The sequence below is a fragment of the Cygnus atratus genome, chromosome 4 (genome assembly GCF_013377495.2).
Source record: "Cygnus atratus isolate AKBS03 ecotype Queensland, Australia chromosome 4, CAtr_DNAZoo_HiC_assembly, whole genome shotgun sequence".
Lineage (NCBI taxonomy): Eukaryota > Metazoa > Chordata > Aves > Anseriformes > Anatidae > Cygnus > Cygnus atratus.
Window position 1 is genome coordinate 66,564,546 of NC_066365.1, and position 27,945 is coordinate 66,592,490.

The 27,945-nt window shown below is 39.7% G+C and overlaps 1 protein-coding gene across 1 annotated transcript; it reads left to right on the forward strand.

Annotated features, from left to right (window-relative positions):
• The first annotated feature begins 3,910 nt into the window (after positions 1-3,910).
• Positions 3,911-27,945, forward strand: HTRA3 (HtrA serine peptidase 3). The gene is made up of 9 exons (XM_035547426.2): positions 3,911-4,760; positions 12,547-12,646; positions 14,400-14,622; positions 15,294-15,488; positions 18,154-18,186; positions 18,823-18,937; positions 24,214-24,262; positions 25,878-25,973; positions 26,928-27,945. The coding sequence occupies exons 1-9, from the start codon at positions 4,337-4,339 to the stop codon at positions 27,091-27,093; spliced, it is 1,401 nt and encodes a 466-aa protein (XP_035403319.1). The 5' UTR covers positions 3,911-4,336; the 3' UTR covers positions 27,094-27,945.

Here is a 27,945-nt window from a genome sequence, read left to right on the forward strand (position 1 = left end):
ATCTGATAAACAAACAGTGCTTATTACCCGAGCTTAAAGTGTGCTTTGAATTTCTTTTCAAAATACTACAAGGAACTGAGAATGAATATTAAACATGTGCTCCTAATTTAGAGACCTCAATCGCAAGGTCAGAGTGGTCTTTAAATTACACAATTTGTATAGCAGCGTTATAATGTAAGTGAATGTTTCTGAACTCTAACCATTTTAAGGAAACAGTAACAACAAATTTTAATGATATAGAGATTCACTCCAAAGAGGCTTATAAGACTTATGAATATGCAGAGATGAATTAGAATAATAGGATTTAGGAGAGTGTGTGGATTAGAATATGCTGTGATTTAAAATGAGAAAAAGAGGCAGACAGACAGACAGACAAACAGATGTTTAAATTAGCTGATACTTAACTATCCAGTTTGGATTGGGACAAGCCAGAGGAGAAAATATTCTTATACTCAAGCTATTCAGTACGCATTTTAATGCTTACTGGACCATGTATTTAGAATTTGCCTTCATCTATATGGCACTTTATTTATCAGCAGCATATAGATCCCTATTGCAGTGCTATGATGAGGCATTATATCACTATTAATTCTATGCAGTGTCGTGTGCTGCCTTACTTTGCAGCCATGACTATGAGGACTACACAGCACAGCATACATCAGTATCCATGTCTCCAATACATATCCCAGGCTCCCATACCTAGAAACATATACCTGTCCTACATATACACCAGGAGGGGAAAATAAGCTGGCAAAATAGCACAACTAATGACATAGAAAACCAGCAGGGATCATTTTCCTAATCTGAGAAAGGGAAGAAGAGGTTTTAGAATGCAGTAGGTAAATTTTGGAACGAGTTCATGGTGTTCTCTCAAGGGCAAGGCAACTACATGCTTCCTGGTGCTTTGGGGCTTGCATGAAACCACAATTTGGCCCTTAAGGGAGAGGATCCACTGAGTCATCACTAACGTTTCCTTCATTGCTTTGGATTTGTCTTGAGGCACCTCCCTTCCAGCTATGCAGTAAGCATCATTTTCACCAGACGGAAGTGATTCAGAACCCATGAAACAGTCATTTTTCCAACTGATGGAGAACTCTTACTGAATGAGTTATCATTTGAATAGGTTTTAATACCACTTTTGATTTTTTGCATGAATTAAAATTCAAGTGAAAGGCATTCAACAAGTAGTACTGAGCCATGAAACCTCTTACTCACTTTTCCAAAGAAAAGCACCCAATACTGGACATAATATATTTTTATTATTATTTATTTTTTCCTAGCCTCGCTCTCTGTGTCACTCTTTTTGAGGGAGAATAATAATTTTTGAAAGAAGAAAAAAAAAGTAGTTGCAGAGACTTAAATATCCCTTACTGTTCTTGTTTTGTCTCCTATAATAAACAGGAGCCTAACACATACCCCTCAGAATATAACTAATGCTTAGCCTTATCAGTAGAAGCTCCTCTAAGAAACTGCGTCTGTTTTATTTTGGCTATGACAACAGGCAAGAGAAAATACCTTTCGGATTTCTCTTCATTCTAAGTTAATAAGATGCAAACCAATACGCCATTTATGGAAGATTCTGTGAAAGTCCTTACACTCATCCTAGATCGCAAGCACTTCAGCTGAGGTTACTCTATTTCTCTGTCTGTATTTGTCCTTTATATCCTATATGTTGTCTGAAGTCTCCAAAAATGACTACAGAAAGAGGTAACCAAAGAGGTAAAAAAAAAAAAAAAGAGGTAACCATAGCCTAACAGCAACAGCTCACAGACTGCTATTTGTAATTTGAAACATTTTCCCCAACCTCTTCCTTGTAACTGTCATCATAAATAATGAAAATATTCATGTTACTTACACACAGAGCCCTTGTTTCCTTCTGATCTATGTTTCAGACCTAACACTTTTCATTTTATGAGTCTCCTGTCTCCTTAAAGGGCAAGTCTGTATCAAAACATAGACATTTTTCATATTTTATGTACTACTTTATAAGAAAAAGTAAATCTTACCTTTTCAAAAAAAAAAAATGACAAGATGTGTTCTACAACAAAGCTTTACAGTTTTCCCGCTCTACTCTGCGCTGGTGCGGCCTCACCTCAAGTACTGTGTGCAGTTCTGGGCACCACAGTATAAAAAGGACATGAAACTGCTGGAAAGTGTCCAGAGGAGGGCTACAAAGATGGTGAAGGGTCTAGAGGGAAAGATGTATGAGGAGCGGCTGAGGTCACTGGGCCCGTTCAGCCTGGAGAAGAGGAGGCTGAGGGGAGGCCTCATCGCGGCCTACAGCTTCCTCATGAGGGGGAGTGGAGGGGCAGGTGCTGATCTATTCTCTTCAGTGACCAGTGATAGAACCTGAGGGAAATGGTGTCAAGCTGCGACAGGAGAGGTTCAGGCTGGATATCAAGAAGAGGTTCTTCACTGAGAGGGTTGTCGCACACTAGAACAGGCTCCCCAGGGTCGTAGTCACGGCACCAAGCCTGATGGAGTTTAAGAAGTGTTTGGACTGTGCACTTAGTCCTATGGTCTGAATTCTTGGGTAGACCTGTGTGGTGCCAGGAGTTGGGCTTGATGGTCCTTATGGGTCCCCTCCAACTCAGGATATTCTATGATTCTATTCTATGATTCTAAGAGTTTTCTTATCACAAGGCACTTAATGTCTTTAGCTATCACATTTAACTTTTTTTTCTTGTAAGTGGGACTGCAGCTGTCTGGAGAATCCAGTCTTGAACCACTTCTGTCTGTATAACACAGGAAACAACAAAACACTAACTGTGGCTGGAGATTCTAGAGTCTGCCTACTGCATTCAAGGTTCTTAATTAGAAGACAGCAACAGCATTTCTCCATCGGTATGACCCTATAGACAGATGCAGCTGGTCAGTAAACTGTAGTCATCCATTGCCAACTTACAGCTGGTTCATGGGATCCCATCAGGAGAAAGTCCAAGGCACTGCCTTGCAGGGTTCAGCAAGCTGTATCCCCAACATGAAGAGTGAACTGCAGCCAGAAGTGAAGTGTGTGTCACATGCAGTGAGTAGGGCTTGCTTATCATGTTCATTATGGTCTTCAGATGAGTTATGTTGGAAGTTTTTCTGCTTAAGTTAGGGTAAGGTTTCTGGGAGCCATAGCTAAATTAAGTAATTTGAAAGCTGCAACTAGTAGCTACCTGAGAGCACGTGTTTTGTTGGTAAGGATGGTGCACATCAGTAAGTTTTACTCTGCGCATTATGAAGACTCTGTCAGTGGCTAGTTAATAGAGCTTGGCAGATACTCTTCCAAATGAGAATGATGCTGAACACTTTGTAGTAAAGGATAGCTTAAAAAAGAAAACAATCACCCAAGGATTAGGACTTCGGCAATACTTCTAGTTAATATTACATTATACAGAAGCTACCAAGTCTTCTGTTGAAGTAAGTTACAACAGAGAGCCCCACGGTTGCCCTTCGCTGGGGGAAGGTATCCCGTACAACTTGCCATCATGCCACACAAGTGATCATCAGGCGGCACGTCTAGCCATGTCCCTCCCAGCTGCAAAAGGGGATTCACATCCAACTACCACTGTGTTTGCCATCAAGGCAGGGGCCAAACCCCAATCACTCTTTTGTGGCAGTGGGTACAAGTTCTTATTAACGCTGCCAGCGTTAACGTCGAGCATGAGGGGAGACAAAATGGCTGGCTTTCTACCCCCTGCTCTCCAGAGAGCACAACCTCACGTGTACTCTCACACAAACGGACACTCGCTTTCTCTCGACCTCCTGCCGCAGTGTGGCTCGCTGCAGCCGGGCTCCCCCTCACCCTTTTCCCCTCTTTTGGCCGGTGATTTCCCAGCAGGAGGGCGGCATAGGCCCGGCTGCAGGGAGCAGGCTTTCCCCGCTCCGCCCGTCCGCCGGGAGCCGTCCCTCCCCGGCCGGGGTGGGGCCTGGCGGTCACCGAGCTACGGCAACTGCCGCTGGAGGCGGCGGCGGCCCGGGGCACATCCCCCATAAAACCCCCTTGCTCCTCTCGCTCCTGTGTGTCCTCACTGCCTCCCCCGGCCACCTTGCGCGGCGGCTTGGCCATGGCTGGGCGCCTCAGCGCTGCCAGCTAGTGCCGGGGAGCAGCTGGGCGCCGCGCCTCGAACGGACGGAGCTGGTCTTCTTCATCCCGCAGCCTCCTCCTCCTCCTCTCCATCTGCCGCTTTTCGCTTCTCCTCGGGGAAGTCAGGACTTTCCCACCCGTGTGTGCACCAAGCCCGACTTTCCCTTCCCTCGCTGCACCGCGATTGCACTTTTTTCCCCTCTCCTCCTCCTCCTTTTTCCTTCCCCTCGGGCCGGGCGGGCTCGCACCCCTTCACCGCCGAGGATGCGGGTGTCGCTGCTCAGCCCCTTGCTCCTGCTCTCCCTCGGCTGCAGCCGAGGCTCCGCCGAGCTCCCGGCGGCCCGAGCCAAGTGCCCGACCCGCTGCGATGTCTCCAAGTGCCCGAGCCCCAGCTGCCCCAGCGGATACGTCCCCGACCGCTGCAACTGCTGCCTCATCTGCGCCGCGGGCGAGGGGGACTCGTGCGGCCGCAAGGAGGATCCCCCCTGCGGGGACAGCCTGGACTGCCGCTACCCCATGGGCAAGCGCTTCGCTAAGGGGGTCTGCCAGTGCAAGCTCAGCGCCCAGGTGTGTGGCAGCGACGGCCGCACCTACGACAACGTCTGCCAGCTGAAGGCGGTGAGCCGCAAGGCGCTGCAGCACGGCCTGCCCGCTGTCGCCCAGGTCCAGAAGGGAGCCTGTGAATCGGGTAGGAGCATGGCGGGGTCTGCCTGGGGTGGGTGGTGTGGGGAGTGCTGCTTGACAGGCCGTAATGAGGGGCTGGGGGCTTCTGGAGGGCTTCGAGGCTCCCCAGGGGCAGGGCAGCTCATCCTGCTGTCAACATTCGCTGTGGTGTGGGGCAGGGGTTAGTGGTGGGCTCAAGTCCTCTCTGAACGGCACAAATCCCCTTCCTTTGTCCTCTGGGTGGGCTTAGAGGATTGGGAAGGCTGCCCTGGGGTAGCATGGCCACAGGCACCTGAGTGCTGTGAATGCTGCTGAGCATGAGGCGAGCGTGGTTTGTCGCATAGCAGTGAGCACAGGCTCTTAGGTCGGTCGCCCCTTTTCAAGCCAGGGTGCAAGGCACGCTCTCCGGGCAGTGCTACAAGCTTGCTCCAATACTGCTGGCATCATGTTTATTTCGTTATTGATGCTTGCTAATGGCATTGCCTGCGTGGGCTGTGCTGCAAAACCATGGTGCCATGTCCTGCACAGGGTGCAGAGCTGGAAATGCCTCTGCTCTGGGACTGTCCCTGGGGATGTTATCAGAGGTTAGTTTGATTCACCTGACAGGTACCCTGGCAAGAAAGTGCCTGCTAAAGTAGTGTAGCTCAGACAGTGCAAAAAAAGCACCAGGTAGTATATGAAACATCTAAACATAGTCTTTTGTCTCTTTTACTTTCTTCTCACAAGAAGTCTTATAGCTAGAGTCTTGTGGAGTTTAAAGGGGAAAGGATGCCTCTAAACCTTCCTTATGGTTTAAAATGACGACGCTCACGATATCAAGCAGTCTTCTGTTTTGCAATAACATACTAAGGTCTTTGCTTGACCTAGGATATTGTAATAATCAGCGGTAAGTTCAGGCTATAACATCAGAAAGCTTAGTAATCACCTATGTTGGAGTTCTGTTTTGTTTTTTGTTACTAAAATTGGTCACTTTATGGAAGGGCTAACATTGCTAGTTTCTTTTTCCATACTTCCTTGTATGTTATTTTAAGGGTGTGCTTCTACTAGCTTTCTAATACCATTCCTGGAAAGAAAAGTCATATGCATAGTGGGGTTTTAAATCATGTATTAGTGCATCCATTATGTCAGGTGAACCACCAACCATTCTGTTTATTCGTAGATTGCAAGCCTGCTAAAAATTATTGGGAGGAGTCAGAGGGAAAAGGGCAACTGTTGTTGGCCTTTTAAAACCTTCATGTGAATAGGAGGGCTTTCATATATCCCACTTTTCTGAGAAAGTAAACGGAGGCAGAAAGAGGGAGGGGGTAAAATGGTATTCCTGAAGTTACTTCTTGGCTTGTCAGAGCCAAAAACTGCTCCAATGCTAGCTGGAACTGCGATAATCAGTCTCTCCAGTGTTTAGCGATCATAAATTGCTGTTTGTCTGTTCATTTTCTCATAAGCATCCGTTAGCTTTAGTACTCCTAATATTTGGTTGGAACTGATCCACTCAAAATAACAAGAATGTTTAACCAAAATGGGTGAGCTAGCCTGCATCTTAGGCTTACAGAGTGCTTGGGGCTTGGTATACATGACATTTTCTTTAAGGAATCCTCCTGAGTCTACTGTTTAATAGGCTTAGGAATTCAGAGCAGTAAGGTAGAGGTAACATTTTTTTTTCCAAGCAACTATTTTAGTGTTCACTTTATTTTGGCTTTATTTTTTGTACCAGTAAACCACAGCTTAGATGAAGCATCTGGTTCTCTGTGAAGTTTTAATTTTTTTTATTCAATTCTTCAGCTGCACAAACTGAAGCTCAAAGAAACCAAGTGTCTTGCCCAAGGTCAAACTGAGTTGGTGGTTGAGCCAGGAATAGAACTCAATTATGTTTTTTTTGTTTTTTTTTTTAAACAATAACATGCAATGGCTGTAATGAGAGGCTTTAGAAGAAAATCGACAGTTTAAAATTGCTGTTGAGTTTCTCTATTTTCCCTGTTCATGAAAGAAATCTGGCCTCAGATGACTCAGAGGTTGGAGACCTAAACTAGTTACAAAGTAAATCCAATTTTATTTAACCATACATACATTAAAACAATCTTAAATAATGGTAGCCTTACATAGCATGACTTAGGTTGTTTTTGGAACATGCAATGACTTGGAGAGCAGTTCTTGAAACTTCCGCTTGTGTCCATTTTCAGTTGCTTACTTTGATGCTAAGTTAGATTCTGGCTGTGATAAACCAAGATAGGCTAAGAAAATTCAGCCCTTGTTTCATAGTGACAGAAGTCTGGTGAATGAGCGCATGAAAAAAGGAGTAGTAGGTACAGAAAGGGAGGGAGGTGTCTAGAATGACAAAGCAAGTGATATTTCCAAAGCTGACAAACCTTAAAATGATTTTTTCCTTATTAAGGACCTGTATTAGCTTGAAGAACACCTTGCTACATTGAAAGTTTTAGATGCAGGGAACTGCAAGGTGGTGGGTACTGCATGGAGATGCAGGAACTCTGTTATGGGTTTTCTTCAGTCTGCCTGTGTGCTGAAATGGCTATTCATGCAATCAGCCTTATGCATCTGAGCAAACCCATGGACGTATTGAAGACACCAATGGGAATTGTATGCAGAACTTATGGACATATTTAAACTATATACTACATATAGTTGTGTGTTTGCTTTTTCCTTGTTCAACACAAGGTACCTTATGATATGGTAGCTTTCTGAAACAGCTAGCTTTTACCTGCCTTTTGTTACGTTCTGTCACAAAGACAAAGCAGTACAGGCTAGTGCGTAAGTAATGGCATAAACATTTGTGGAAGACAACCTCTGTAGTCAAAGACCCATTCTTACAGAGCTCTGTTTACTGCTGTAGCAAATTGAAGTTTTAATGTCACATATCAATCTATTAAAGGGTCAAACTCCTCACCCAAAGTATTCATGAGGTCACCTGCAATTTATTGCCAAATTATGTCAGATTTTTTTTCTTGCACAGAGAGAGGGCTGTTTATCAGCTCTCAATACAACATTCTCGGTACAGTTAATAATTCTCTGCAATGTTATTTTGCTAATGGTTTCTTGGAAGGCAGGTCATATGTCAAACGATTTGGGTTTTCTCTCCTAGGATGCAGAAGCAAAGGAAAAAAAAATTGTTTGAAAAATAAAGGTGTTGTTTCATCAGTGCAACAAGGGAAAAAAAAATTAGAAAACCTTTGAGGAAATAAATTCAATAAATTCCAGAAAACAAGACCCATTGGCCTTAATACTGATCTTTTGCAGGGTTCTGCCTGAGAAAGTCTGCCCTCTGCATTGTGAATTGAAGTTATAACTGAAGTCACTGTCAGAAAGCAGTCATGATATAAAACATTAGCCATGTCAGTCAAATCTTCGCAAGCGAGGAGTCTAGAAGTTTCATTCCTGAAAAGAAACACCTGAAAATACAGTTAAAATTTGAGCAGGGTCATTGCACACCGTTCTGCCTAGGGCATTTGGAGCGTGCAAGAGTGTAACCTTGAAGATACAGAGGAATAACTGAGAACATCATTACTTGTATTTCTGAAAAACTGGCCCAGTAAGAGATACTGAGGTCTCCTAATGGTATTATTGTCATCAAAGCTTTACACCTTCCTCCAGCTGTATTTAGGGAAATGCATTGCAGGGCATTAGCTGGAAATAAACTCTAGTCACATTCCTTTGCTGATTGTTTTCTTTATGTCTGAGTTTGGTTTGAATTCCTGCAGGTGAGGATGAACATAGTACAATGTTTGGTATATATTCAGAGTGTAGCACTTCACTGTTTTCATAAAAGATATCTGACAGGAAAGAGATGTTCTCATTGCATCTCCTTAAGAGAGTCACTTGAGAAGGAGGAATAACAAGCTTCTGAAGTCAGTGAGGTGGTTAGGTGTCTGTGCTGGAAGGCATGTGCCAATCTTTCTCTGTCTGGCTGTTGTGACTGCTGTACTGCACAAGAAAGCCACTTTGGTGTTGGGTCACCAAATTGTTTTCATCTGTGCATGGTAGACATCCACTGTATAAGCAAGTTGCCTGAACCATAAAGAGGCATTAAACCCACCAAGGCTTTATGGTCAGTGAACAGCTATGCAACTTGATCTTAATGCTGAATTCATCAGAAAAGCTGCCCATGAACCTATGTTTCCAGCAGATGTTTCTGTTTTTTAAGCAGAGACATTATAATCTTTTATTTGTCTTTCATTTCTTTCCATGAAAGCGCAGTAGGGACAGTGTTTATCTCTGGTGATCAGATCTGCCAGGTTGCAGTCCTCCCTTAGACATAATAATTTTGCTGAACATACAGATCCTTTCTGAAGCTGGTTTTAGAAGGGTAATGGCGGAACAGCCTCAAAAGAATGAGTTTCCCAGGCTCACAAATTCCTAATGAATTTAAATTTGTGGATTTTGATAAAATGTATTGTCTTTAAGAAGGCGTTGAATACAATTTGGTTTGATTCCACAGGGACTAAGTTGGCAGATATTCAGAAACTTTCAGTCTTCTGCAACTGTAAACAGTTCAAGCTTTATTGTCTTCAGTGAGATAATGACAATTTATTTCTACTAAATTTTTTTCCAGTTCTTTTCATACTAGTTAACTCCACAAATTTGTTGAAGTTGTTCCTGATTTACATCAGTGCTAATGTGATTGGAGGGGGTCTATTGCCTCCGCAAGAAAATAAATATAAAGCTATTAAATGAACTCATATGCTGTAGATAATGCTACTATCCAAGTCTTTAGCTGATAATAATGGGCTCCTACCTGACGGTTGCTTAGCTTTAGCCAATTGGATGTAAATCTATAGTAGTTGGAGCCCATAGAACTGGAAACGCAAGATCAAATTTAACAGAGTAGACTGAACATCTTTAACTTCAGTTCATACACTTATACCCAAGTCGGGAATTTGAGTTCTCCGTTAGAGGTGCCTGAAAGCTTATCAAGATTTAATCACTTGATTTAAATGGTAGGATGAGATTTCAGATCTGCTGAATCTGGTTGATTTGTGGGTATGGATTGGAAAAAAATCTAGCTATTTTGATTAAGAAAGATGCAGAGAGCTAAAGACTTTGACAACGTAAGTTTGTTTTTGCTTCAGGTACAACCTGCTCACAACACTTTTCATGTCTTGGCTGTTCTACAGAGAGTTAATTGCATCATATTATGCCTTTCTGCCACGATAAATTAGTTTTGGCTGCTGTGAGATGATCTTGAACATGCAGTAATAACATGGAAAAGAATGGATGCTATTAAGAGGCCTTTAAAAAAATACGCAGCAAATCTCATTAGGTCAATAGGTCAAAAAACCTGAAGCTGCTGTAAAAGTGGAGCTTTTACATTCTCAGTCCAGCAGAGGTCTGAGAGCTGCATGAAACTGAGAGACAGCAAGAATGTCTGGCGGGGGGGAGGAAGGAAAAAGATGTGATTAGTTTTATATTTTAGTAAGAACAGTAGCTAGTCCTTACCACCTAATGCAAATTAAAGGATAGATTGAAGGTCTGACATAAAACCCTGTTTCTATTACTCCAGCTGTGACACTTCTTTGAGGATGACTTTATACAGCTTAGGCAACACTGTACATTCATTCCCTCTTCTGCTTCTCAGGCTGCAATACCTGCCTTTTAAAGCAGATTGAGAACTTCTGATGAAAAGCAGTGGTTTAACAACTGTGCAATGCACTGTTATTTCTTAATAATAACCAACACTTTAGTTCCCTTAAATCAGTCTGTACATCTGAGACCAAGTATTAGTTGCCAGTTACTTCTTCCTGGTCCACAGTTTGAGCTTCCTTGGATGCCATCTAATGTGGCTAAAGCTTCTTGTCACTCCCAGCTTGCAGAAGATGATTCAAGAAAAATCAGTTTCTATGCAAGCATCTCAAGATTGTAAGTTAGTTTTCAGCAGTATTTAGCCCCCACCAGAAACTAATACGAACAGTTCATCTTTCATCAGGCCAGGAGATCTTCAGCTAGACTTTTCCTTCAAAGTTTGTATGTCTGTTATTCTTGATCCTCCTTTGTTTGAAATTTCCCCTTCCTCCAAGGAAGACAGGTTTGGATTCACCTTCAGGTCTGAGTGTTCATGTTTTCTCACCCCAGCACCAAGGTTCTGGACTTTGCTCAGACAGAAATGGTTTCAGTATGGTGTGGAAAGAAGAGAAGATTTGCTTCAGTTTTACAGTCTCTTCTCTTTTTTACTGCATGTTATTTTCTTCCAGTCTTTCAATATTTACATTAATCCACTGTCTCATTCAGATTTTATCTTTCTGCTTACCCCAAATTGTACCTGGAAAGCCACTGCCACCCGTGATGATTGCGTGGTGGTGGGTCAGCAGTGGTGTGAAGCTGAGTTCTTTGGCAGGCTTCCTCCTCTGCTTTTGGCCGAGTGCAGTGCTGTGACAATTTGGCACGGGTGGAACAGTTCAGCACTCAATAGACACAAAGCGATGTAGTTGCCCTGACTCGCATAGAGCTTTACTGATGAACACCAACTGAAAAAAGCCTGCATTCACAATGCTTTACCCCCCACTTTTCTGATAGCTCATCAGCTGAGGGTCCTGCCAACTGATTTTCATAGATGTGTAGCCATTTCTATTATAATAAATGTGATGATAATACTATATCCTGTCTGTGTACACTGCTGTGTATGCAACCATTTAAAGTCATGTTAGTAGACTTCAAAGGATATACTGCGTAATCTGGCAAGCTGCTTGTGAGCTGAAGGTAAGATCAATCTTCAGTGCCCCAGAAAGCAAAATAAATAAGTGTATTGTGCTTACATGTGTCTGACCTCTGCTATTCCTGTTTGCAGTGTTTCTTTTAAACCAAATACTGAAAGAAGTATATTCAATTGGTTGGAAGGATTTTTCAGAGTGCGTGAGAATGTACATAGAAATAATAGGCTGAATCTGCTCCTGCCAAGTTGTTCCGTCTGTTTATACCATACCATATAAATTTAGCTTGTAAATGTAAGCATGGTTTCTCTACCCTCAAAAGTAAATCCCATGTCCAGTAACAGGAAAAAGAACTCATGGACTTCTATGGAGAAATGCCTAATTGTCTTGATCTGGTTTCTTTAATACTTTCTTCCTTCATACTGGTGGTGTGTCAGTTCCAAAGTTCCTGTCTTTGCTTCAAGATATTGTCTAGATATTGTGGTAATGTAAAGTCTCTCACTTTCTGACTTTGTAGGTCCTTTAACACTTTATTGTGAAAGCCATCTGAAAGACTATGTAAACTATTACAGCTAGCTCTCTGTTACCTAGTATCTTATGAATTAATTCAAAGAATCAGGTAGATCAGTGAAGACTTTTTTTTTTTTTTTTTTTGGAAATAGGTTAGACTCCATGGTGCTGTAATCTTGTAACTTGTAAACAACTTGAATACAAAGGTTTAATGGTCAGTAATACATCTGTAGATATGGATTGGTGAAAGTGACCTTTAAATTAAGAACTATGCAGCATACCAAAATGCACGGGATCTCTTTATCAAACTTCTCTCTTTCTTTTCTGTGTATCTTTCCTTTTTGGATGATGCCCCATGCCCCCTTTCCTTTTAAAGACTTTATCTGTACCCATTACTATGTTATGTCATCTAGAAATAGGCAAATCTAGTACTCCTGAAGACCAGGTGTTGACTTGGAGTACAAGACCTACTGTGAGGTCATTCTTCAGCATGAGCTGAACTTAGAGCAAATCATGGTGGCACAAAGCATTGCTTCTGATAATTTGATGTCATTTAGAAATTAGAATGTAGAGCCTCTCCCTCATCTCACCTACTTAGTAAAAAGGGTATTGTCTTATTAACATATCCAATTCTTTCTGCTAGTATAGGTCACCTACAGTCCAGCAGCCCAAGGTATAAATTCAACTTCATAGCGGATGTGGTGGAAAAGATTGCACCTGCAGTTGTGCACATTGAACTTTTCCTCAGGTAATGCTTTGAAGTCTTTGAGTTGTAATTGCATAGTTTAATGAAGGTCTAAATATTTTCTTTTTCCTCTGTTTGCAACCAAGTTGAATGGTGTGCTAATTTTTGAGTTCTTGACGTTCACCAAATAATCTGAAACATTACAGCAGACTCGTTTATTCAGAGAAGGAAGATACAAAGATTGTGAAATTGAGGTATCACATGAATAACACAATTCCCAAGTTATGTGTTTTGCTCCTGTTTAGTAGATCTACTATATTGGTTTTAGAGTCTTTAAAGTACTTTACATAAAAAATAAGTCTATTTCATCTTTGGATGTCTCTTCAGCCTTAACTAAGATGTGTTGCTTATTAGATTATGTTTAATATCTCCAGAGTTTAAAAAAACAAGTCCAAAAATAAGCTGAAAAAACATAGCACCTTGTTGTTTATTCCACTTTCAGTGAGACATAATGTCAGCTGGTTTTATTTTGTCAGGGAGAACATTAAGAGCCTTGTTGACCATCTCTAACCTATCTAAACACATGAATGATTTCTGATAGGGAAAAATGTTCTAAATTTGCTGAACAAGACATACTGATAGTCAGTATTACTGAAGCTGAGGAGCCAGGTTTGATGTTGAGTATTCAAGCCAACCAGCTGTCAGAACAAGTTACTGCAAATATTATAGATGTTCCATTACCTGAATATCTCTCTACCCAGGAGATATTTTTACAGGCTTTTTTATTATGCAAAATCAAGATAATCAGGCTTTCTGAGACCTTGCTTTATGCACATAGTCCTATTGGTCGTATGAGAGAACATTACAATTGAATATGTTTAAGATCTTTGCATTCTATATGTAGTAAAGATTGTTTGTTCTTTCCCTATAAGTAAATGTTTGTCCAGCAGCCTGCTGGGTGCTAATTGTAGCACTGCCTTCTGCCTGGGATTGACTCCAGTTCTTTAATGCTGAATAGCCCAGAACTTTCAAACAATTTCCTAATACGGAGCACATCTTGGAAGAAGGAAGAATTTGTGGACCTTTTCTCATCTTCTGCAGCATTTTCTGTTCCCCTAACAAATTTAAGGTCATAACGTCAATTGGTCACAGAGAAAAGTCATAGTACTCTAAACAGTTTATAAAGTCTTAACTGTCTATATTGCAACAAACATCATTCTCCACCAAATCTTACCCATTGTTAGTGTTTTTCATTTCTTTTGTCTTTTGCATTCCCAGTCCTTTCAGTCTCCAGACATATTTTTTCCTGCCTTTCTCCACTTGTGCTTCATGATTCCCTGAGACGTCACCTCTTCCTTTGCTCCTCTGTCCAGCTGCAAGGTTCCTCTTTGTCCTTGGTCAGCTTTTTCCCATTAGAGGATCAGTCCATTTGTCAGCCTTACTATTTTTTTTGTCATTTTCTTCCCATATGGAAGCAGCAATTAGTGGGTCAGATGGGCTACTCCTCCTTCCATTTTTGTCACCTAGCCTCTCTGCAAAGAAACCTATAAAGGTGGAATTGGAAACCAAAGGAAAAGGACCATGCCAGGCATCCAAAAAGCTCAGTTTCTATCTCCCTGGCTGACTGCAATCAGTCTGCAAGAGATGCTTTCTCCATCAATGTGTTTTTTGTGGGGTTGTTGTTTGTTTTGGTAAGGGTTATAACATCGGTGATCAAATGCTTTGTTATTGGCTAAAAGGTGGTAAATGATTTCTGATGTAATCATCTCTAAGTTATGTTTCCCTTTTGAGTTACAATTAATTGCTTCTTGTATAGGCACCCTCTCTTCGGTCGAAATGTCCCACTTTCCAGTGGATCAGGGTTTATTATGTCTGATTCTGGTTTAATTGTGACCAATGCCCACGTGGTGTCAAGTACCAACGCTATATCAGGGAGACAACAGTTGAAAGTGCAGCTACAGAATGGAGACACCTATGAAGCAACCATCAGAGACATTGACAAGAAATCTGACATTGCAACAATAAAGATTCACCCTAAGGTGAGTAGCATAAAGACCTGGATGAATTAATTTGGTAACTTTATCTCAATTTCATTTAGTGCAGACATTGACTGGAATATATACTTTAGGGATTCCTTGTATGGAGACAATGTACTGAACAAACAGTTTCTCTTGGGCTGGAAAAAAATTCGTCTCTTAGAATTAAATTACTTTGTCTTTTGTACTAGAAAATGCTTAAATAAAAGGGAAGGGAGGTTGGAATATAGCTCAGCTAGTATGTGGCCATATTCTCCTGTCTCTGCCTGAAGACACAGGACGTCTTAGTTAATCATTCTAGCTTAGAGCCAGTATGTGCCCTGGCAGGTAATGTAGGGGGAGTGGCAGGCTGATCTCTAGCTGGTTTATAAGCTGTTTCCAGGAGGAGGAGGGAACAATCTGCTGGAAAATGGGGAAATCTGGTTCAGAATCTTGTTAACATTTTTTCTGGAATTACTGCTGCTAGCAGTTTGTTTCTGAAGACAGTTTAAGGCAGTAATGCCCTGCCGTATACTAATGGTATCTGATGTAAGTTTTGGGCATGTGCTAGTGAGTTACATTAATGTCATGGAAAGTATGTGTTCCTAAGTTCCTGCTAGTTTTTTTATCTTTCTAAGCAAGTTACTATCAATATAAACTAATGGCTGTTTCTTTCTTTCTGTGTTTTATTTAAGAAAAAATTGCCAGTATTGTTACTGGGGCATTCTGCTGATCTGAGACCAGGAGAATTTGTGGTGGCAATTGGAAGCCCTTTTGCCTTACAGAACACTGTGACAACGGGTATTGTCAGCACTGCTCAGCGAGATGGCAAAGAACTTGGCTTGCGGGACTCTGATATGGATTACATTCAGACAGATGCTATTATCAATGTAAGTACTAGGTACAAGAGAAACTGAGCTTCACAGTCCTGGGACTTTGAAATCCCTGCCTATTTAACAGATAAATCCACCAAATGAACCCTGTGTTTGAAATCAGTGATAGGCACTTATTTTTATAAGACTACACACTGTCTGTCAGTTGCACTCGGGCATTAACGTCATAAAAGGGATGTTAAATAAAAAGGACCCCTCTGAGTTTGTCCATGAAGATGTTACATATGACAGACCTGTCTCATTCTGTAGATCTTGTGCAGTAAGACATGATTATATAGACCCACAGTAAATCAACACATTTCTCTCTGTGCTTGTTCAGCTGGTCTGGCCCAGCATACTGTAGAATAGAGCCAAAGTTTCTTTCATCTCCATCCATTAGAACCAGATGGAGCAGTCAAGTTGATAGCATCTGCTTGAATTTAATATGAGAACACCAAGGTAAGAACTTAAGAAAAAGTTTTTTTTTCTGTTGTTTTTCTTTAAGGAGGCTAGGGGGGAGGGAGGGTGTTTTCATGTTTTGTTTTCCCTTTGAGCATCACATAATTCAAATAAGAGTCTAGATGTAAAAGAAGTTAAACTTTGAAATACTGTACAGAGTTAAAGCCCCCTAGTGTTACCTGTTGTATAGAAAAACATGAAAATAATACCTCTTCAGATCTTCAGCTTGGAGAGATCCAGAGTGCTTCAGCAAAGTCCTTGGGTGTGTGTATAATTTGTAGTGATTCTAAAAAGAGCACTGCACGCATATCTGAGGTAGGAAATGGCCTGAAATTTTACAGCTTAAATCTGTTATACATTAAAAGAAAAATACTTTCAGCATTTATTTGCTGGACCTCGATACCAAATTTCACATAAACACTAAGCATTATGACTCATTTACACATGCAAAGCTCCTGACAAATACGTATTCTCACAGAGCTGTTGAGAGAAACTTTATGAAAAAACAAGGGTAACTACACTTTTGTGCTAAGATATGACATAAAACTGAACTTTTTGAGAAAGGTCTTTGTACGATTCGGAAGCTGATGGTCCTAAGACATGTAATTGGAATTAGTTTTTTCAGTTGTTAAAAGAAGACAGGAAAACTTATGCAAAATGGTTTACTTAGAAGCACCCACTGAATTGGTGGCAGAGGCGAAATTAGAACATGGGATTCTTGACTTCACGCCTGTGCACATTCCTCAAGATCAGACTGCTTCTGTGCATATACTTAGGCATTCACTGCACTCAAAAGCTAGTGGACAAGTTTACACAAGGATAACAGTGCATCAGATAATACTAGAGCAAATGGAATACTGATAGTAGAGTAGGTAAGAAAAATGACAACGTGTAAGTTGCCATCAGAGACCACAGAACATGAAGATAGTCCCTGGCATAGGGATGCTGTGTACTTAGCTAATGCGCTAGTTTTCTCCTGAGAATGGGAGGAGTTTGAGTGCTGGTCTACTCAGAGCATTCCTGTGGCTTAGCCAAGACGTTACTGTAGGAATGTGCATGCAGCTGCCTTCTGAGAAATGCTAGGACAGCAGGAACATGGAGCAGGAGAAAACAGGGCCGTAAGCTCCTAAATGGAGCTATATCGCTTGTGCTAAAGTTCTTTCACTAAGCAGATCCTTCAAGCAGAGGACAAGTGGATCAAAGATGGTAGGCTGAGCAAGGCTGAAAAATCAGTCTCAATTCTTTTGTGTCAGTGAGACGTAAAACAAACCAAGCATGTAACCTCTGATCACTGACAAGGTACATTGTAAGAAACTGATCTTTGTTTAAACGTGAACTTTGAAGCTTATTTTAAAACTTTAATGTCTGTTTTACTGTTCTGAGAATCTATAAGGTTTGTTCAGTGCTATCTAAGTGTAAACAGTTTATGTGGCTCATGTTGCTGTCATGCATCACTTAGCTTTTGTTTATTTTGAGTGGTAAGTTGCTGCTTTTGGCTGTTCAGTAGACCTACTTGAAAAGTCTGGCCTTGCTCAAAGGCAAACTTGTTGAGCCAATATGAAGATGGACAAGGAAATTCTCCAACTCCCACTTCCTGTAGTCCTGTTGGATGTTTCCTTTGAAGGACATTAGGTATTAGGTAATTTCAGATTGCTCAGAGCTGCTATATGCTCTCCCTAGAGGGGAGTGCATCTCTGTGGCTATTAAATCAGTCCTTATGTAGAACCTACCTCATAGGTGATTAAACTTTCAAAGCACAGTGTTCTCCCCAGTGGAAAATGAGAGATTGACAGTGCCACAAACCAAACTGATGAATAAAACTACTTAAAAACCGTGCATATGCTGAATGTACCTCAATTAAATATAACTTTAACCAGCAATTACTTGTTTCAAAACCTTGTTCTAACAGTATTTAGAATAATCAAAATACCCATTTTAATTAGTGATTTAGTGATTCTTCTGTAAATTTAAGGCAGAACTATTTTAAGCTACTGCTCCTAGCTTAATGCCATTTACTGAAAAGGAAAAAAAAATCATAAGAGATGTGAGCAGGTGGGGTAAAACCTACTTGTAATCTTCTGTGATCAGTATTGCATCCTTCAATGCTGCCTAAGAAATGTCTTGCTCTCTTTCAATTGCTTACAAACAAAATACTACTTGAAATGCAATCTTCATTTCCTACAGTGAAGCACAAATTTATTGTTCCCTTATGTCATTTTTACAGTATGGCAACTCTGGAGGACCTCTAGTTAATCTGGTAAGTCCAGGTGACTTGTTTTTTAAGAAAGTGTTTGAAATAAGTGGAAGAATATTTCTTTGAAAAGGTTCAGAGACTACACCAGCTTCCAGCCATTCAGGCTAATGGTGGGCAGATAACCTGAAGCTAATACAAGCAACGCAAATTGAGTTTCAGTTCACACATCTTCAAGAAACATTCCCCTGTAGTGTACAGGAAATTTTACACAGCAATGAGGAAAATAGGTTCTGGTAGGAGCAGTTATTTTCTTTCATGCTCTGAAACCTGGGGTACAAGGCAAAGATGGGACTTGTTCAATCTACACAACTGCTTTTAAAATAGATTACTTAAAACCAGTTCTGATTTTGTAGATCAGGGAATTCTGACTCCGCTGCCTGCTTGGCAGAGAGGAAATCTTGATGAGTGGTTGGATGTACCTTGGATGAACAATCTGTACTGTAATCTCTCTGGCCATCACAGATAAATGTGAGAGGGATTGTGAATCAGAGCCCAGATCCTCCCTTAGAAGTAATGTTTATTTCTTGAGTGATTACAACACTCTACAATTACTTACACCAGACTTTAAAATGAAAGGCTAGGTTGTGAGCTGAATCCTGTCACTTAGGAGCACATTAATTGAGTGCTGTCTCCCAACAGGATGGTGAAGTGATCGGAATTAACACCTTGAAGGTTACAGCTGGAATTTCCTTTGCTATTCCATCAGACCGCATCACTCAGTTCCTTACAGAGTCACTTGACAAACAAAATAAAGGTAAGGTCTGCAAGATACAGTGATGTTGTTATCTTCCAATTATTACTCTAACCTGAAGTCTGGGTGAAATGCGAAAAGGCACAGGTCTGGGATCCTACTGCTCAAAGAAGTAGCATTATTTTACCATATAGAACACCTTGACTTGAAAATAGAAGACTTCTTCATAGAAGAGGGAGTGTTGCTTTATTATTAACAGCCCCAAAGAGTAGATATTACTTGTGTTAATCTGGGGAAAAGGACCTCTGTGGTCACAAATGAGTCATGACAGTCTCAAATGACCTTGAGACCAGATGGTGACTTAACGGGTGTTCTCCTCCTCTTTCACATATTGTCCAAGCGAAAAGGAGAGTAAGATGTACTGTGGACAATAAGGAGCAAACTCATAAAACATTTATCCAACAATGGTTTGTGGTGTGCATGTTATCTGCTGTTGATCTTTCTTTTGCCCTGGTCATCTATGTGCTATGTAACTGAATATTGTGATAGATCCTCAGACCCATGGGGAAGAACAACTACGTGCTAATTCCTAAAGAACTATGTGGGTTCTATGGGGATTCACAGGAGAGGAAAAAAAAATCTCAGAACCAAAGAACATACACTTCTAAATATATCAGCGACTACAGTGCTCTGGGCTTTTCATATGTGCCTCGTGTGTAACACTGTACTAGTAGGTGTCATAGTATGTGCTACACAGCCAACGTTGATCTAGCAATGCTTCATCCAGGCCAAACCTTTTCACTTGTTTGCCAACGTATCTGTCCACACCCTACTCATCTTTCTTAATAACTGCTGGCTGCTGCTTTTCTTGAATCTTTTTGATTTTAATCTCCTCCTCCTCAGTTCATCCAGTTTCTGATGCCAGAATTGCTTTCCTACGCCATTGTCCGCTCAGTGTTCCGTCAGACACTTTTAATTCAGAAACTTCCCTTAGAGACTTCAAAGTTATGCATCTGCCTATATATTTGAGACCATCACTGTTCTGACTGGGTTTCCTTCATTCAAGCTTTGCTACTTTCCCCAAATCAGGTTACTTTCCCTTGTTGATTTGGAAAAAATTGATGAAAATAGTTACTAATTATGTACTGAAAAGTGCATTTCAAGATAGCTGACATAATTTTACTTCAGTCAACAAGTCAAAAAATTGTTTCTTTACTCAGTTTACCAACTGTTCCATTTCTGTTGCCTTCTGAGAGAAGCAGCCTGTATTGTTGGTGATGCTGCCCTGCAGAACCAAACTGCTCGCTCCAAGACAAGGCAGGGTGATGGTGTACCCTGCAGGCTATAGAGGCTGAAAGCCTACCACCTGCCAGTGGGTTCTTGGTCACTGTGGCTGGAAGGTGAAGGCTGGATATGCCACCACTGAAACAAGCCCTCTTGTTTCCTTAGGCACCCTCAGGCACCTTTGCTTCTGCGAAGTGGTGTACCTGCTAGGCCCAGCTAGAGGACCTAGAGATGGTACCGCCTATGGAACCCTAAAAAAAAATAGTGAAGGATTTAAGTTTAGGTGGCATGTGACACTCATGATTTTTGATCCTTCTCTTTACCCTGTAATCAAAAGAAAATGATTCACACTGACTCTTAGCATCATCAAGTTCCACTGCTTGGCATAGGCTCTTGGCACAGGCAATTTTTTATTTTTATTTTTTTATTCTTTACTTATTGAAGAACCCTGTACTTTCACTTCAGTTAGAAGAGTAGTCATTTAAAGCCCTTGATGCATAGAGGAGGAGAACTTCTAGCAGATATTTTCATAATGTCTGACATTTAGTTTGCATTTTTTAGGCATTTGGTAAGAGTTTTAATTTTTGTTTTATAGACATTATTTCTTGTCATAAAGAATTTATGTAAGTAGAATTTTTGGGATGTTTTTATCATGCTTTATTTTGCTCCAGTTACATTTCAGTAGTTTCAGTGGGATCCACCCTTATGGTACAATTAGGTCATAGAAATAAGTTTAAGGGTATTACCATCTTGCTGTAAATATCATATTGCCTGAAGATGATAAAATTCCCAGAGGAAACATCTCTTTCCAGATTCACTTTGGCTTATAGGAGATACTCAGGGTATTATTATTAAATAAGTCTGATTTGAGTCTTTTAAATCTCAGTTGATCAATTAACTGCCAGTTTCATGTAGAAAGCATAAATTCTTGAAGTCTCATCCATTATATACCTGGAAATGTACAAATATATAATCTACCTAAGTACGGGGCACGGGGGAAGTAGAAGAGAATGGCATTTGAATGAATTATCTAAACATTCTTTGTTACCTAATGTATTGTATGGTTGATACAAAATAATTTCTAATGTATTTTTGACCAAAAAATTACCGTGCTTTGTACAGATTATGCTTACTGCTTGAAAGGTCTGAAACTTTGCTAATTTTGCTAATTTTGAATTTAAGTCATAATGTCAACCTACTTCTATAGTTAAGAATTCCTAAACTGGTGCATGAAATTAAGTGTTTCCATCTATGTCTCAATTTTAATCATCTGTGTGTTGTGTTTTTACGTGTGGAAATCAGTCTGTATATTTTGGCATTCACTTTTTTTTTTCTTTTTTACTTCAGTGCCTTTTGCTAGTAACCAATAGGAATTTCTTGCTATTGAATAAATTAAGCTATACAGTTTATATTGAAGATACACTGCACATAATTCAGCATTATAGATTGGAGTTATTTTTCCTGATTTCTTTTTGACGGTGGAATATCTTTTGTAAATGCTTTCAGGACTGCTCATGCAACCTGCAAGATGATCTAAGTGTAAAAGGAGCGAGTGGAGAAGTAGGAATTGTTTGCCATTTGAATAAAGAGTGCAGGTTTTGTTCCATCACTCAGATCTTGGTGATATCCTGGCCCCACTGATATTAACTGCAGTGGGGATGCTCATGTGACAGATGTTCATGTCCATGAAGAGTCTGGGTGACTGACTCCTTAATTTAAATTCATTGGTTCTTTTTCCTAGTTTATAAACACTTCTGTCTTCCGCCTCTGTTCATCTAGCTGGTTTGTGTATCTATATACAATCTATATAGATTGTGTATATATATACAATATATGTATATTGTTAGAAGCATCAATTAAAAACAGCTTAACAGTAAAATAAATACTTTCCTTACTGTGCAACAGAAAGCTCCTTAAATAATGAACTGCATCTAGATACTTGGTGTCAGCTGCTTGTCACTTTCTATTAACACAAAACAGGTTTAATTTTAAGCTGATGGCTGAGGCTGGTTTACTTGACTTTGTACCACTGGAATCAGTGTTCAAGCTGACCAGGTGTTCACAAAAACTAAATGTGATTTGAATCTCTCCCTCTGCCATGCTCTACTAAAACTTTAAGCTGCAGGGATTTCACAATTGTTCAACCTGACTGTTGTAATATATTAACCTTCTTTTAACCTCTGCTGGGACTTCACCCTGGTTGATGTGCTTATTAAATGTATGACCTCCCTTTATTCCAGTTCTCTCAATTATTTTTTTCTTCTGCCTCGTGATTGCACAAATTTGCAGAGGAAATATAATATTTGGCAGGTAGTTCCAGGTGCCACATATTGTTTTGCCTGTATGACTCAATCCTGACCCATCACAAGGCCCCTTGGGATGATAAGATAGCATAACTGGTTGTCTATGCCCATTCAGTCTCTGTTCATATTTCTTAAAAAAACAAAAAAACAAAAAAAACGACAACAACAAAAAACAGTCAATTCTACTTGTTCATGAAAACTTAGCGTAAGACTTTTGACTTGGCTTAAATTGGATGGACATGAGCAAAACAAAAGGCTTGAAACTTTCTTTACTTTTCTTACCTGAAGCTTTCTGGTTTACAAAATGACAGTGATTGGGAAGGGGAGGAATCTAGATTCTGCAGCTTAAATAACCCATAGCTCATAGCTTATTGTTTGTATTCTGCATTGCACAGGCAATGACTGACAGCAAAGTGTTTAATGCAGACAGTAAACTGTCCCGAGAGAATTTGTCATCTATGTGGTTGACTGCAGTCATAGGAAGACAATTTCATCATTTAACTGTCCACATTGCAAAAAGGGGTGGGGTGGGGGGGTGGGGTATTTTTCAGGTATTGGAGTTACCATTTTTAGGTTTTGTTCTGTTTTTGTTTTCTTAAAGTGAACATTTAAAGATTTGTATACCCTGTGTAGACTTGTGAAGCACTATGAGTGTGCTAGTTCATGGCTGTGCCCAAAGCTTATGAGACTTCAGTTTTGAGTAATAGGACATCGTCATGATGCTTCTGCTATAGCTGATTGTGATCTCATTAGTTTCACTAATACAAGAGAATACAAGAGAGACAGAATATTTCAGGGAAAAGCAGAGATGACGGTTACAGATATGACTGTCCAGAGTGTCATAAATTCCCTGTTTTAGTACTCAGCATTTTCACTGACATTAATGGGAATATTGGACATGCTTAAAATTTAGGACTAATTCTTTTACTTGGGACTATTTTTCTTGGAAAGAATAAGAGTTAGAGGAGGCTCTACATCTCCTCTTCAATCTTTTTCCTCACATGAGAATATAGGGAAGCTCAAAGAAATTGTGGAGTAGTTATGCTGGAACAAGTAAGGGGAAATATTGTTTCGTACCGGATATAACTAACTACTGAAGCACTCACTTCAGGAAGTCATCAGACTGCATTTGTTCACAAAACAGCTGTGCAATATCATGACTGCTAAAAGGCAACTACAGGAGTTTGGTGCTGTTCCTGAAGGAGTGAATTTGGATGATTTAAAATTCTGTAGAGTCCTGGGTAAGGTCTATGCTGTTGTTTTGTTATTTTTTAAACTTACTTTTCATTCTTTGGAGTAAAATTCACTGTGAGCCTTTCAGTTGCATCTTTATAAGGCTGTCTTTTCTCTGAAAGGTGGAAATTTCCCTTTCTTTAAATCCCATTTCTACAATTTTAATGAGGATACTGTATGATTAAATTGTTTTGACCAGTTTCAGATGAAATGGTAGCTGGTTATAAAATCTTCTATTTACTGAAGTCGTATGATACTAAATCACTGAATTCTTCCTGAATTTCCTGAAGGAAAACTCTTACAAAGCATAAATGAGTTTCTCTCATACTTGCTGGCAGAGAGCAGGATTCATTCCATATACCAAGGTTAAGCGAAAGAAAAATGACCTCGGTATAGATGTGTACGACTCATTTTTAAATTTGATACTTCCTGTTTTAATTGACAAGTACTTTGGGGGAAAAATAGTTATTTTTGCAGTATTTGTCCGAATTTCTTCAATATTTTTTATGTTATTTTCAGATAGCAAGAAGCGTTTCATTGGCATCCGAATGCTGACAATAACACCTGCGTAAGTATCTTGGAAAGGTAATCTGTATGACTATGCATAGCATGTGTGGCAAGATGTGTTGTGGTTCAGAACTTTGCCATTCAGCTTTTGCTATAAATCTCCAGAGAATCCAGAAGTATGTGGATTACACAGCTTCTCGGAAGGCTGTTAACATTTTAATTGTATTGGTGAAATGTGTGTTCTCAGACTTGAAAAAGCACTGCCTCTAAATACTGAGAATTGTGAATGACCTATTGGAAGCTGAGGGAAATTAGGGAGGGCCTGAATACTTCCTTTTGTTCTTGACAAGGATGTCTGCAGTGACACCAGGTTTTAGGTGTTATTTAAACAAGCTGCTGCATTCAGGTGACTCGGAGTGCCAGTAGCAGATTAGCTGCCTGAGGGTTTGGTGATGTTTTTTTCAGTGCCAGTAGAGGCTATATGAAGTGAGATTTTATGTCTAACCACAAATTGGGAAGAAACTAGTTGCTAAAGTTCAAAACTAAAGCTTCATGCTTACATGTTAACAAAAGCAGGATATGGACACCTTCCTCTTTTTTTTTTTTTTAATAATCTTTTCTTTCTCATACTGCTTTGTGTCTTGCTGTTATCCAGACAGATCCTGGGATTACAAATGAGGGTTCTTACACTTTTGTTCTTTCTCAGCAGTAGGCACGTTTCCAAAGTGGCAGTAGACTAAAAAATTAAACAAGACAATTTCCAGCTGGGGTTGTAGTAAAGCCATCTTTATTTATTGAGTTACACTCTTGCAATCTTCCCCAAAGTGTCAGATCCTCAGCTGGAACAAATCAGTGGAATGGCATTAACATCACTGGACTGCCACCAATAAAGAGGAACTCAGAATGTTTCTCTGTGTAACTATGACATGAACACAATGTGAGATTTTACTGGCTTTGAGGTGTCTAATGAACCAGTGTAAGATGTCTCCAGGCCTATTTTCAGGAAAAGGCTATTTCTTTCAATGTGTTTGCTTTAGTCATGTAATTACATTAGCTTTCTTAATAAAAAATAAAACAAAGGGAAGCTCTGTGCAGCCATTTGAGCTTCCTTTCAATCTGAGGGATCCCAGGTTTTCATGACTGACAGCAGAGAAATCCATCATTAGTTAAAAATTCTCTGTTTCTGGAAGTGGGTTTTAACCCACACAGTACACAGAGCTGAAATAATGTCGTCATCTCAGAAATTAGAGGATGTTTTTAGTGCCTCTGTTTTGCAGCTGGTTCCTGTCGTCTTTCTTTAAAAAGGCAAGCACAACCTGTTTTATATGTGAGAAAATTTGAGGAAGATGAAGTTTCCCTGGAAAACTCACAGTTCTAATCTCCTACATGATGACTGATGTTGTCAAAAGCTGTGTTGTTCTATGAATTGACTATCTTGTAAAATGTAAAAACGCAAAAACTTTAGCAAATTTCTGCATCATCGCCCATGTTAACTCTTTAGGGCAGAAATGTCTTTTGCCTCTGTAGCGCGTAGGACACAGTGCTACTATTTCTGTGCTACATTCATTTTTAGTCACAAACATTTGAGAATAAATAAATTTGAGATTAAATATGAATTTTTGAATGCTCCTGCTTTTGTAGTGGAATCAAGTGCTATATAATTGTGTTCTTTTTAGCTTGGTGGAAGAATTGAAACACAATAATGCTGATTTTCCTGATGTCAGAAGTGGAATTTACGTACACGAGGTTGTTCCGAACTCACCTTCTCATAGGTATGTAGAGCACATTATTCTCTTCACCATAAACAAATTTCCAAATAGATATTAGTAGGTAGTATTCCTATTCAAGTACATCATTATAGCAGTCTTGACTTCTGTTTAAACAATTTAAAATAGTGCCTGTGGGTTTAAAAAAAAAAATTGTGCTAAGATTCTAGTGCAGTGAAATATTCTGACATCAGAACTATTCTAAATGATACCAGGCAGTATTGAACAGTGTGTAAATTTAAATAACACCCTACATTTAATGAACCCAATTTGTGTTGGAAAAGTATGTTGAATATTTATAAATAGAAACTTGGACTGAGTTTAAACAGGAAACAGGATAGCACTCACATAAGATATTGTCTGAACTATTGTCTGAGACAATGCTTTATCTTAGAGGAAAAGACTATTTTACAGAAAAACTGGAAAATAAATAGCATTTCTATAAATTATTTCAGGAATTATTAAAAAGATGCAAAGGCAATAAAATTGGCTATTGTGGCCTACCTTTGAACAGCAAGAGAAAAATAATTTGCCTATTGTTCAGTTGGTACACCACTGCTTTTCTTGAAATTTTGATAGTGTTCAATTTCCAATGCCTGACGTACATACTCTAGAGATAAAAACATATTCTTGTAAATGGATGGAGTGAGGAAGTCTTGGCTAAAAGTCTTTTCTATTTCTCCTCTGTTGTAGTTTTGATGAAGACAAAGAAAACTAGACTACTTTAGCTGTTGGTCTGTTTTCTGTTTTAGAAGAAAATCCTCAATGAAATATTGCAAGACTAACTTTGCATTTAGCAGTACTACAGTTTATTCTGTTCCAGTCAGAAGGGTGAAATTCCCCTTCAGTGGAAACTAAAACACACAAAAATTCATTTCATCAGCCATAGAGGTGGTGAGTTTTGGTACTTCTTCTCTACACAGAAGGCATACTTATTGTCTGTTTCTTCTGTCTTTGCAGAGGAGGGATCCAAGATGGAGATATTATTGTTAAAGTCAATGGGCGTCCTTTGATGACTTCCAGTGACCTGCAGGAGGCTGTGATGAATGAATCACCTCTACTACTTGAAGTTCGAAGAGGAAATGATGACTTGTTATTTAACATTGAGCCTGAAATTGTCATGTAAATAGAATTGAGGAAGCTCCCACCATAATTAAACTCACTTATTCTGGAACACTAGATACCTCCTTTACAGCTACAGTAATTATACTTCCTGTTGACTAATGACAAGGTGGACTAACTTAATTGCCTGAACCATTTCTGTACATAGTAGCTAGAATGAATTCAATTATGCCACGTATTGCAGGTTTGACTTTCAAAGCAATTTAAGACACAGGTTCTGGGGTTGGGGAGGAGGAAAGTAAGTTTTGGGTAGCTGATGGAAATGGCACCTACTTCCAGTTTGAGGAGATTTCAGAGCAGGTTTAATTCTTCGTTTTGAAAGACGAAAATACAACTGGAAGCTAGAAAACGCGCCAAAGGGGCAAATTATTCTTAAATTACAGTCATAGTTGCAGCAGAACCAAGCTATTGCAATTGAGCTTTTTTTTTTCTCTATATAACTTTTTCAATGTGAAACTACTATTGGCAAAGCTTGTATTTGTTCTTAGTGCTTGTATGCTACATGTCAACGCAGGTAGATTAAATCTGTAAATATCAAAAGGAACAAAAATGGTATCAGGCTATAGAGTGTTACACCTAGGTCATGCGATTTTGGAATATAGTAAATGATTCTTATAGAATTAATGCCTTATATATAAATCAAAACAATGTGCTGAACAAAGTTAAGTTTGAGGAAGTGCACAGTTTTTTTAAAAAAATTTATACAAATTAGTTTTGCATTTTACTGGTAAGCTTTGCTGTAAAATTGTTATACTACTTTTGGCTTGTACTGTGTAAGTTTCTACTGTAAGGAGATTAAAGTTTACACAAATAAAGTGTTGGTGTAAACCTCTTTTTAAACAAGTGTTTTCTACCT